Source organism: Salmo trutta, unplaced genomic scaffold, assembly GCF_901001165.1.
Source record: "Salmo trutta unplaced genomic scaffold, fSalTru1.1, whole genome shotgun sequence".
Lineage (NCBI taxonomy): Eukaryota > Metazoa > Chordata > Actinopteri > Salmoniformes > Salmonidae > Salmo > Salmo trutta.
Genome location: NW_021822992.1, coordinates 188,606 through 202,174, shown reverse-complemented (window position 1 = coordinate 202,174; position 13,569 = coordinate 188,606). Strand labels below are relative to the sequence as shown.

At 44.7% G+C, this 13,569-nt stretch overlaps 1 protein-coding gene across 1 annotated transcript in view; it reads left to right on the top strand.

Annotated features, from left to right (window-relative positions):
* LOC115187885 (CUB and sushi domain-containing protein 3-like) overlaps nucleotides 1–13,569 on the top strand; it is a 1,475,978-nt gene that overhangs the window by 1,416,187 nt on the left and 46,222 nt on the right. Inside the window, 1 exon segment of the mRNA XM_029746934.1 lies at nucleotides 9,490–9,669. Within this exon segment, the coding sequence (XP_029602794.1) occupies nucleotides 9,490–9,669 (180 nt within the window).

Genomic DNA, 13,569 nt, shown 5'->3' with positions numbered 1-13,569 from the left:
TGACCATTAGTGTTTCTCTCTCTCTCCATGCTTTTAACAGGTTTATGTGATAGATCTGTTCCTGGGGCCGTCGACCTGGCTGTCGGATCCGATAATTAACTTCTCCTATTCTCTCCAGTACTTCATATGGTCCTTTCCATGTGGCTAGTAGTTTGCACTCTACCGTGGGGATCAGCACTAACACCTTATCTCCTGGTTGAAATTCCCTCAGGGTAGCCTGCCGGTTATAAGTGTGCCGCTGGTGCTCTTGTGCTTGTCTCATGTGCTCTCTGACGATGGGCATGACTGTGGCTATCCTGTTTTGCATTGCCGTGACGTGCTCTATGACACTAGTATACGGGGTGGATTGGTGTTCCCAGGTTTCCCGGGCAATGTCTAAGATTCCCCGGGGGTGCCTCCCATATACCAGCTCGAAGGGAGAAAACCCCAGCGAGGCTTGAGGAACCTCTCTAATGGCAAACATCAGATATGGCAACATGCAATCCCAGTTTTTCCCATCCTTGTCGATTACCTTCCTGAGCATTGACTTCAGGGTCCGGTTGAATCTCTCAACCAGCCCGTCCGTCTGTGGATGGTAAACTGATGTCCTCAACTGTTTCACCTGCCACAATTTACAAAGGTCTGCCATAAGGTGGGACATAAAGGGGGTCCCCTGGTCAGTAAGGATCTCCTTTGGGACCCCAACCCTGGTGAACAATAGCACTAGTTCCTTGGCGATATTTTTGGAAGCCATTGTCCGAAGGGGAATGGCTTCTGGGTAGCGAGTGGCATAATCTAGAATAACCAGAATGTATTGGTGCCCTCTGGCAGATTTGGGTAGTGGGCCCACTATGTCCATCGCTATCCTCTCAAATGGCGTTTCGATTATGGGGAGTGGCACTAACGGGCTTCTAAACGCTGGTCGGGGAGCTGTTACCTGGCACTCCGGGCACTCTCCACAATGCCGAGCCACTTCAGCCTGAATTCCTGGCCAGTAAAACCTCCTTACAATCCGGTCTCGGGTTTTATCGATACCAAGGTGTCCACCCAGAATGTGCCCATGAGCTAGATCCAGTACTGTCTTTCTGTACCGGGTGGGGACCAACAACTGTTCCACCACATCAACCCCTATTTTTGAGACTCTGTACACCAAACCATTTTTCATGATGAAGTGGGGAAAACTATTAGGCATCATCCTATCATTTATGGGAGTACCATCTATGACCTGCACGTCTGCTATGGCTTGCTGCAGGGTTGGATCCTGGTGTTGGGCCGTCCCGAAATTAGTCATGGACCCTGCCAGGTCTGCTGGTTCTAGATAGTCGTCTTCTGGATTCAGATCGACCCCAGCCCCACTAGTACTGGGCTGTTCATTATCAACGAGGTTTGCCACTTCATCCTCATCCTCCCCTACTAGTACCTGTGGGCTTGGCCCCTGGGAGACCTCTTTTCTTGGCCTTGGTTGAAGGCCCCATGCTTCTTCCTGCTTGGTCAGGGTTGTTGGTTTCTCAAATATGCCGTTCTTTTGACCTAACTTCGCAAAGTTAGGAAAGTCTCTACCCAATATTACATCATATGGCATCTTTGGGACCACGCCGACCTCATAATCCAGCAGACCGTTCTCTGTTTGTATGCTCACTAATGCCGTGGGGTACAGACGGGTATCCCCATGAATGCACGTAACACTGATATCCTGACTTGTATCCAGTTTATGCGTTGGCACTAGGTTTGCAACGACCAGGGTTAGCATACTGCCGGAATCCAGTAGTGCTTCAACCTCCTTCCCTTCAACCTTCACCCTGCACATATGTTTGTTTCTTGATCTTTCAAGTACAGTGGTTACCACGGGACATGCATACCATATCTCATCTTCTTTTTCACCGAGGTTACATTGCATTGGCTCTTCTTTAATAGGGCAGTAGGCTGCAATATGTCCCGGTCGATTACAATTGTAACAGATAATAGGGTTCCGGGGGGGAGACCTCCTCGACCCCCAGTCCCGGTTTCCGGTTTTTCCCTTAGTGTCTCGGCCTGATTCTGATTCTTTCCTCATGGCCCCACGCTGCTCTCCTCCCCCTCCCCCTGTTGGCACAGTCTTAACCTGTCCGCTGGTTCGCCCAGGCCTGGGGAATGGGAATCTTTCCTCCTGCGCCTGCTCAGCTGTTCCTGCCGTACAATACCGTTCAACCAGGCCCACGAGATGGTCGGCGGAATGTACCTCGTTCTGGCCAACCCATCGTCGCACTTCTTGGGGTAGACCTCGCTGAAACTGGTTGAGTACGATGGTCTCGACGACCTCGGCGGACGAACGGGTCTCCGGTCGCAACCATTTCCGTGCCAGGTGAATCAAGTCGAACATCTGTGTTCGGGGGGTTTGTCCCGGTCTGTAGGACCACTGGTGGAAGCGGTGTGCCCTCACGGTATCGGTCACTCCCAGTCTAGTCAGAATCTCTCCCTTGAGTTTATCGTAATCCTGTGCATCCTTCAACTCCAGGTCAAAATATGCTTTTTGAGCATCCCCTGCCAGGTATGGTGCCAGAAGCCCTGCCCATTCTTCTTTCGGCCACTTCTCCCTCTCTGCCGTCCTTTCGAAGGTGGTAAGATATGCTTCCACATCATCCTGCGCTGTCATTTTTTGAATAAAATGATTGGCCCACCTTTGGGTATTTGCAGCTGGTAACTGAGCCCCAATTTGGTCCGCTAGCCCCTTTAGGCCTTCTCTTAACTCCCGGGTGTTTCTCTCTTGCTCTTCTCTGAGCAGCTGGTTGGTGTGGTGCTGGACCTGTAACGTGTCCTGATACATTCGCATTGCATCCTGATGAGCTATTTGTTGAGCTCTAGTTGCCTCTTGTTGGGCGGCCACCGCTTGTAACAGGGCCTGTATGGCTCCCTCCATACTCATTTTCCTGAAAAAATTGTCCTAACCAAACAAAGCCACAAAAAAAACAACAAAAAAAAAAAAACCTGACTCCCCTTTGGAGTGCTAACTAAACTTTTTTTGTTTTTTTTTTTTGTTTTTTTTCTACCTAACCAGCGGTATGGTTAATCCAGTGCCCACATTCTCCACCACGTGTGGCAAACCTCTTCAAAGCTAGGAGCATTTGTCACAAATTAAGTGAGAACCTGTCACCAAAGTCAGCCCAGAATTAAAGTTCTTTCGAACATGACAGTACCTGTATGTTTGTTTCTCTGTCCTGGTCCACCCAGGCCGCAGGTAAGGTCAAGGATAGCAGGGTTCGGTACACAAATCTGGTTCTCGGTAGGTCCGGGTCTAAACGCCAACAGGTAAGTCCAAAACAGTCCAGCTCGTACACGGTAAATCCAGCCAATGTAGAATGTCTCTCTCTCTATGGTTCATAGATCCTTCCCGCTCTCTCTCCCTCTTCCTGGTTTTTCTTGACCTTTTATCTGTGGGTCGGCTCCACCTTCTGAGGGTTCCCCTTGCTTCTGGGAATTGTAGTTTTGGCAGTCGGCCATTTTGTGATCTGTAGTTCTGATCGGGGTGGCCATTTTAGTGATCGGGCAGAGCCCGTTTATTAGTTCTGCCCTCACATATCTGCCATTTATCACTCGACCCCCTTCTTTGCCACAATCTATATATACACTGCTCAAAAAAATAAAGGGAACACTTAAACAACACAATGTAACTCCAAGTCAATCACACTTCTGTGAAATCAAGCTGTCCACTTAGGAAGCAACACTGATTGACAATACATTTCACATGCTGTTGTGCAAATGGAATAGACAACAGGTGGAAATTATAGGCAATTAGCAAGACACCCCCAATAAAGGAGTGGTTCTGCAGGTGGGGACCACAGACCACTTCTCAGTTCCTATGCTTCCTGGCTGATGTTTTGGTCACTTTTGAATGCTGGCGGTGCTTTCACTCTAGTGGTAGCATGAGACGGAGTCTACAACCAACACAAGTGGCTCAGGTAGTGCAGCTCATCCAGGATGACACAACAATGCGAGCTGTGGCAAGAAGGTTTTCTGTGTCTGTCAGCGTAGTGTCCAGAGCATGGAGGCGCTACCAGGAGACAGGCCAGTACATTAGGAGACGTGGAGGAGGCCGTAGGAGGGCAACAACCCAGCAGCAGGACCACTACCTCCGCCTTTGTGCAAGGAGGAGCAGGAGAAGCACTGCCAGAGCCCTGCAAAATGACCTCCAGCAGGCCACAAATGTGCTTGTGTCTGCTCAAACGGTCAGAAACAGACTCCATGAGGGTGGTATGAGGGCCCGACGTCCACAGGTGGGGGTTGTGCTTACAGCCCAACACCGTGCAGGACGTTTGGCATTTGCCAGAGAACACCAAGATTGGCAAATTCGCCACTGGCGCCCTGTGCTCTTCACAGATGAAAGCAGGTTCACACTGAGCACGTGACAGACGTGAAAGAGTCTGGAGACGCCGTGGAGAACGCTCTGCTGCCTGCAACATCCTCCAGCATGACCAATTTGGCGGTGGGTCAGTCATGGTGTGGGGTGGCATTTCTTTGGGGGGCCGCACAGCCCTCCATGTGCTCGCCAGAGGTAGCCTGACTGCCATTAGGTACCGAGATGAGATCCTCAGACCCCTTGTGAGACCATATGCTGGTGCGGTTGGCCTTGGGTTCCTCCTAATGCAAGACAATGCTATACCTCATGTGGCTGGAGTGTGTCAGCAGTTCCTGCAAGAGGAAGGCATTGATGCTATGGACTGGCCCGCCCGTTCCCCAGACCTGAATCCAATTGAGCACATCTGGGACATCATGTCTCGCTCCATCCACCAACGCCACGTTGCACCACAGACTGTCCATGAGTTGGCGGATGCTTTAGTCCAGGTCTGGGAGGAGATCCCTCAGGAGACCATCCGCCACCTCATCAGGAGCATGCCCAGGCATTGTAGGGAGGTCATACAGGCACGTGGAGGCCACACACACTACTGAGCCTCATTTTGACTTGTTTTAAGGACATTACATCAAAGTTGGATCAGCCTGTAGTGTGGTTTTCCACTTTAATTTTGAGTGTGACTCCAAATCCAGACCTCCATGGGTTGATAAATTGGATTTCCATTGATTCTTTTTGTGTGATTTTGTTGTCAGCACATTCAACTATGTAAAGAAAAAAGTATTTAATAAGATTATTTCTTCCATTCAGATCTAGGATGTGTTATTAGTATTAGTATTAGTATTCCCTTTATTTTTTGAGCAGTTACATTAACCTAATGTAAAAGTATCTCTGATTCACTCAGCCAGTCAGCCAGTCAGGACAAGGTTAATGTAAAAGTATCTCTGATTCACTCAGCCAGTCAGGACAAGGTTAATGTAAAAGTATCTCTGATTCACTCAGCCAGTCAGCCAGTCAGCCAGTCAGCCAGTCAGCATATATATATATGTGTCTCCACCATAGCCCTGGTCAAAAGCAGTGCACTACATAGGAAATAGGGTGTCATTTTGGGAAGATTGTCCTGACTGGCTGACTGGCTGACTGGCTGACTGGCTGACTGGCTGAGTGAATCAGAGATACTTTTACATTAACCTTGTCCTGACTGGCTGAGTGAATCAGAGATACTTTTACATTAACCTTGTCCTGACTGGCTGACTGGCTGAGTGAATCAGAGATACTTTTACATTAACCTTGTCCTGACTGGCAGAGTGAATCAGATATACTTTTACATTAACCTTGTCCTGACTGGCAGAGTGAATCAGAGATACTTTTACATTAACCTTGTCCTGACTGGCTGACTGGCTGAGTGAATCAGAGATACTTTTACATTAACCTTGTCCTGACTGGCAGAGTGAATCAGAGATACTTTTACATTAACCTTGTCCTGACTGGCTGACTGGCTGAGTGAATCAGAGATACTTTTACATTAACCTTGTCCTGACTGGCAGAGTGAATCAGAGATACTTTTACATTAACCTTGTCCTGACTGGCAGAGTGAATCAGAGATACTTTTACATTAACCTTGTCCTGACTGTCTGACTGGCAGAGTGAATCAGAGATACTTTTACATTAACCTTGTCCTGACTGGCTGACTGGCTGAGTGAATCAGAGATACTTTTACATTAACCTTGTCCTGACTGGCAGAGTGAATCAGAGATACTTTTACATTAACCTTGTCCTGACTGGCTGACTGGCAGAGTGAATCAGAGATACTTTTACATTAACCTTGTCCTGACTGGCAGAGTGAATCAGAGATACTTTTACATTAACCTTGTCCTGACTGTCTGACTGGCAGAGTGAATCAGAGATACTTTTACATTAACCTTGTCCTGACTGGCTGACTGGCAGAGTGAATCAGAGATACTTTTACATTAACCTTGTCCTGACTGTCTGACTGGTAGAGTGAATCAGAGATACTTTTACATTAACCTTGTCCTGACTGGCTGACTGGCTGAGTGAATCAGAGATACTTTTACATTAACCTTGTCCTGACTGGCTGAGTGAATCAGAGATACTTTTACATTAACCTTGTCCTGACTGGCTGACTGGCAGAGTGAATCAGAGATACTTTTACATTAACCTTGTCCTGACTGTCTGACTGGCAGAGTGAATCAGAGATACTTTTACATTAACCTTGTCCTGACTGGCTGAGTGAATCAGAGAAACTTTTACATTAACCTTGTCCTGACTGTCTGACTGGTAGAGTGAATCTGAGATACTTTTACATTAACCTTGTCCTGACTGTCTGACTGGCTGAGTGAATCAGAGATACTTTTACATTAACCTTGTCCTGACTGGCTGAGTGAATCAGAGATACTTTTACATTAACCTTGTCCTGACTGTCTGACTGGCAGAGTGAATCAGAGATACTTTTACATTAACCTTGTCCTGACTGGCAGAGTGAATCAGAGATACTTTTACATTAACCTTGTCCTGACTGGCAGAGTGAATCAGAGATACTTTTACATTAACCTTGTCCTGACTGGCTGACTGGCTGAGTGAATCAGAGATACTTTTACATTAACCTTGTCCTGACTGTCTGACTGGCAGAGTGAATCAGAGATACTTTTACATTAGCCTCGCCCTGACCTCGCCCTGACCTCGGCCCTAAGGTGAACGTAAGACTGAGCCTAGCTTTCGTTTTACTGGTTGGAATTACTTCTGATCTTGTTTGAGATGTTATATTTGTTTTAAAGTTTAATCAACAGTTGGTAGAAACTAAAACCGTGTTTTAAGGATGTACTGCTGCGGTTATTCTGTTGTGATAAAATGCTTCATTGTGCCGTTTCCTGACCGTTCGCGATCTTCTATTCAGGCCTGTAGAAGTGTCTTTCAGGACCACACGACAACTCAAAGTAGACACAGAGAAATCTACCTCTGATTGTATATGACATGTTATGGCATGTCGACAACGGTAGTCAGAGTCGGCGTATACAGTCGGGGTCCGAAATTATTGGCACCTTTGATAAAGATCAGCAATAATGACTGTTTAAAATATATATTTTAAATACTGAGTTATATTTGTATAATAATTTTTTGGGGTGGAAATTAAATTGTTTTATACTAATACACTTCCTCAGAGGAAGAGATTTTATTTAACAAGAAATGTAAAAACAATCTCTAAAAGTTATGGGTCAAAATGATTGACACCCCTAAAGATTGTAACAAATAAATTAATGTTAAGTTTAATATTTGGTCCCAATTGGTCGGCATCTGGCCTTAAGGCGCTACAGAGGGTAGTGCTTCCTGCCATCCAGGACCTATATAATAGGAGGTGTCAGAGGAAAGACCATAAAATTGTCAGAGACTCCAGTCACCCAAGTCATAGACTGTTCTCTCTGCTACCGCACGGCAAGCAGTACCGGATTCTAGGACCAAAAGGCTCCTTAACAGCTTCTACCCTCCAAGCCATAAGACTGCTGAACAATTAATCAAATGACCCCCAGACTATTTACATTGACCCCCCCCCCCCCCCCCATTTGTCTTGTACACTGCTGCTACTCGCTGTTTATTATCTATGCATAGTCACTTCACCCCCACCTATATGTACAAATGACCTCTAACCTGTACCCCTGCACACTGACTCGGTACCGGTACCTCCTGTATATAGCTTCGTTATTGTTATGTTATTGTGTTACTTTAAAAAAATATTTCGTTTATTTGGTAAATATTTTCTTAACTCTTCTTGAACTGCACTGTTAGTTAAGGGCTTGTAAGTCAGCATTTCACGGTAAAGTCTACACTTGTATTCGGCGTATAAAGTTTGATTTGATATATTCTGTCTCCTCTGACGGTATGACGTCATCTCCTCTGACGGTATGACGTCATCTCCTCTGACGGTATGACGTCATCTCCTCTGACGGTATGACGTCATCTCCTCTCCCGGTATGACGTCATCTCCTCTGACGGTATGACGTCATCTCCTCTGACGGTATGACATCTCACTGCCACCTCAGGTGTCTTGGCCCTCCCACCCCTACGGGAGGGCAGCTCTTCTCTGTCCTGGCACCCCAACGGTGGAGCCAGCTTCCCCCTGAAGCTAGGACAGCAGAGACCCTGCTCAAAACATCTGAAACCCTACCTCTTCAAACAGTATCGTATATAACCCTCCTCCTCACCTCCACCCCCAGCCACCGAATGAAATTGGTTTAGTAATAATAAAATAAATCCAATCCTGAACCAGCACTTGACCCCCCCCCACCTCCTTCCAAGCTCTGGCTCTACTGTTAGCTACTTTATGGAGGAGAAATGTACTTTCTATGTCTGTGATATGTGGTTGTCCCACCTAGCTGAGATGAATGCACTAACTTTTAGTCGATCTCGATAAGAGTGTCTCCTAAATTACTAAATATGGTTCGTTTTTAAAAACATTCTTCCCTGTGGCTCAGTTGGTAGAGCATGGTGTTTGCAATGCCAGGGTTGTGGGTTTGATTCCCACGGGGGACCAGTACAAAAAAAAAAAAAAATGAAATGTATGCATTCACTACTGTAAGTTGCTCTGGATAAGAGCGTCTGCTAAATGACAAAAAAATAAAAATAATAATAATACTGTATGATATGACATCATCTCCTCTGACGGTGTATGACATCATCTCCTCTGACGGTGTATGACATCATCTCCTCTGACGGTGTATGACATCATCTCCTCTGACGGTGTATGACATCATCTCCTCTGACGGTGTATGACATCATCTCCTCTGACGGTATATGACATCATCTCCTCAAACTGTATTTTGGCAACAGTTACCAGAATTTGAGATACTGTGTGACATCTTACTGTATGTGGGATATGTGATGACGTCGTATGACATGTCGATAAAGGTTTTGTCTTGTCCCTCAGGGTCTGAGTTCTTACAACACATGACTACACTGGTACAGTATTTTACCATAAATTCCAAATAAACTATACAGTAATGTACTGCTAAACAAAAGTTTATTTGGAATTTATGGTAACGTACTGTATCTTTTTTTACAGTAACTTACAGGTAACTGGCTGCCAGTAAGTTACCGTAAAAATAAGTATTTTTTTCAAGATGTTGATGTAATGTTGATCCCTCTCCCTGTCTGTCTCTGTATTGTCTCACCAGTGATCAGCTGTGTAGACCCAGGTGTTCCTGCTAATGGTCTGAGGTTTGGAGAGGACTTCACTGTGGGCCAGAACATCACCTTCATGTGCCAGCCTGGCTACCTGATAGAGGCAGGCGGGGCCACAACTCGCACCTGTACCCACAATGGCACCTGGAGCGCCATCACACCCATCTGCAAAGGTACAACATCTGATGATGGTGGTGTGAAGATGATGATGATGATGGTGATGATGATGAAGATAAGGGTGATGATGATGGTGGTGATCATGGTGATGGTAATGATGAAGATGAGGGTGATGATGAGGATGGTGGTGATGATGATGGTGATGATGAAGATGAGGGTGATGATGAGGATGGTGGTGATGAAGATGGTGATGATGATGATGATGATGAGGGTGATGATGAGGATGGTGGTGGTGGTGGTGATGATGATTGTGATGATGAAGATGAGGGTGATGATGATGATGGTGGTGATGAAGATGATGAAGATGAGGGTGATGATGATGGTGATGATGATGATAGGGGTCCGTTCAGATTACAGGAAAGAAAATATGTCACAAAGCCATTTTATTAGATGTAGTTAGCAAAATTCCGTTAACTTTCCCCAAATTTCCTGGTTTCCCAGAAATCCTGGTTTGAGGATTCCTGGATTTCCTACATATTCCCTCGTAATTCCAGGATTCTTTCAACCAGGATGACTTGAAAAACGGGGAATTTTGGCAAAAGTTACCAGAATTTTGCTACCCTTGTTCTAATCAATTATTCTGTCAGCTAAAACCAATGAAATATCTTCCTTCCACAAGCAGTGTCAACAGACCCTTTACTCAAGTCTCCCTGTGATGTCAATGAGTGATTTTAGGAGAAAGTCAAAGTTGTATCGATATCTCAACTGTGCGTCAGGTCCTAGATGATGACAGTGATGAGTGAAGAAGCTCTAGTCATGTGGTCCCGTGTGGCTCAGTTGGTAGAGCATGGTGTTTGCAACACCAGGGTTGTGGGTTCGATTCCCATGGGGGACCAGTATGGAGAAAAAAAATGTATGAAATGTATGCATTCACTACTATAAGTCGCTGTGGATAAGAGCGTCTGCTAAATGACTAAAATGTAAAATGTAGTCTATATCACACATGATTATCAGCTACGGTGTTGTAATGTCAGAATCATTCGCCTGGCTCCTCTTCTGTTCTGCTTAGATGAACATTCAACGTTACTCTGTGTCATAGGAATTTTCTATCCCAATGATAATAATTAACAATCAATAAGCCTTGACTAATCCCCAAGGTTTGTAAGACAATGGGGTTAATAATTAGGCCAGGACTCAGCTTTCTGCAAAAGGTTCGTACGGTTTATTCAGAGAACGTTCTGCCCAACATAAACAAAGATGTTCATTTTATCCTCTCTCTCCGCTTACGCACACACCTCCACACCAACAGTAGATAACCTACGCACACACATACACACAAACAGTAGATAACCTACGCACACACATACACACAAACAGTAGATAACCTACGCACACACATACACACCAACAGTAGATAACCTACGCACACACCTCCACACAAACAGTAGATAACCTACGCACACACATACACACAAACAGTAGATAACCTACGCACACACATACACACAAACAGTAGGTGAACAGTATCCCTCCCCTGACTTCCCACCACTGTTAATCACTATCCAGCGCTGCCTGTTCCTTTCCCCCGAGATTAGGAGAACCTTGAAGGCTACTCCCTTTCTCCTCTAAGTTACTCCAAGTTCCTCAGCTGCCGGGTCAAGCACAGTCTACCTGTTGTTATCTTAGGCCCACTAAAACACACACACACACACACACACACACACACACACACACACACACACACACACACACACACACACACACACACACACACACACACACACACACACACACACACATTTTGTCCCGGGCCTCTACTAGACCTTATGGGACTAACGTTCAGTACATTAATTATTCATTATCCATGCTACATAACTACTAATTAATAATGGATTATTGATTCATTTACCTTTATTAGATAATTCTCTTATCATTCCACCCTTAAATGACTAATAATACACATTGATTATCAAATGCTATATGGAAACATAATTGTGATACAAGGATTAACCAAACCAATACATGTATATACATCCGGTACTCATCAATGACTGTCCTGGGCCTATTTCCAATTATGACACTTCGTTTACAGGATTTTCATCATAATTATCATTAAAGGAACAGTCAATCTAAACGTTGAAAATGGTTTCATCAAACATTGGCTCCTCATGGTTAAAAGAAACGGAGCCATCTTCCTGGCCTGGAGGCCAGTGTTCGTCCTCCCACTGATCGGAGCTCGGAATGGGTCCATATCTCACCGTCTGCTGCGTCATCGATCTCTCTAGAGTTCTGGTGATTTAAACCTTTCATACTTGGCATATACTCATCAATCACACAATATCAACACACTCATACAGGTGAAAGCAGCCCATAATACAGTTCTTACAACACTTTTCCATTTCCCAAACATGAGCTGTGTTATCAGGAATGTACGTACAGCAATGAACCTAATCATTCTACCCACACCGCCCTCTTCTGCCAATAACATATCGAGAGTCAGTCTATTTTACCAGGTCATGAGGGAGGTGGCGGATAATTGGTCAGAGAACCTCTTTACTGCATCCCCGTTTTCATTCATGAATCTCTGTTGATTATTAAAGATGTCATTAATCCAATCCACATTTTTATTTATTGTCAACCACCAAAATAATGTAGTGTTAAAGCCTTCACATATTTGATTCATAGCTTTGTATTCATCTGGAACTTCCCTGAGGATGCCAATTGTATCCATCTAGACAAAGCTACTCCCATCCTGGTCAAAACTCCTCCTGTGCCTACTTTAGCCTCCTATAACTGGCCTCTGATGACTAACTCGAACTGCTTGGACCAATAACCCCAGAGCGCAAGCTAACCACCCTTTGTGGTAATTTCTGTCGTATGTGTCCTTTGCTGTTACTAGCCCACCCTACATCAGTTATAGGTGCGCTGAGGTTAAGAATTTTCTCCTGTACTTCTAAACCTAAGTCAGTCACATTAACGATTGTATTACAGCCAATAAAATCATCTAAGTTCTCGGTGCCATTCTTGTATCTATAACGCTGGTACTCATCAGGAATTTAAGTGAACCGAGGTGGGTTGGCTGAGTACTTCAATCTGGCCCACCCAATCCCTGTGAAGTTATTTGCTTTCCTAGGGAATTGTTTAATGTTTACCTTAAATTCTACATCTTGATCTTCTTTGGCTCCTTATTCTGTACGTCACTCATCAGTGTATTATATAGTTTATCTTTTCATTCTTATAAATGACAACAGTGTCGTATGATTAGTACCCAGAAGGTGGTTTATCTGAATGTATCAGAAAGGTTACCAAGACTACGATGCAGCTCAGAGTCTCTACTCTTCCCAGAAACCGCCAACCCTCTCCTGCCCTTAGTCGATCTGCTAGGTACCACCCCATGCTCACACCTCTAAGAGCACACACAGTGATGAACGGTCGGGATAGGGAATCTTCGTTAACTTCTTACATCTAGGGGTTCCGCTAGCGAAACGCCTCGCCAATATCCAATGGAAGAGCGTGGCGCGAAATACAAAAACCTCAAAAATGCAATAATAAAAATTTTCAAACATACGACTATTTTACACCATTTTAAAGATAAGACTCTCGTTAATCTAACCACATATGTACTCTCCTAACATTAGATTATGTTAGGAGAGTACATAGCCAAAAATAATCACACAGCCATTTTCCAAGCAAGCATATATGTCACATAAACCCAAAACACAGCTAAATGAAGCACTAACCTTTGATGATCTTCATCAGATGACACTCCTAGGACATTATGTTATACAATACATGCATGTTTTGTTCAATCAAGTTCATATTTATATCAAAAAACAGCTTTTTACATTGGCGTGTGATGTTCAGAAAATGTATTCCCACCGAAAACCTCCGGTGAATTTACTAAATTACTCATCATAAACGTTGACAAAATACATAACAATTATTTTAAGAATTAT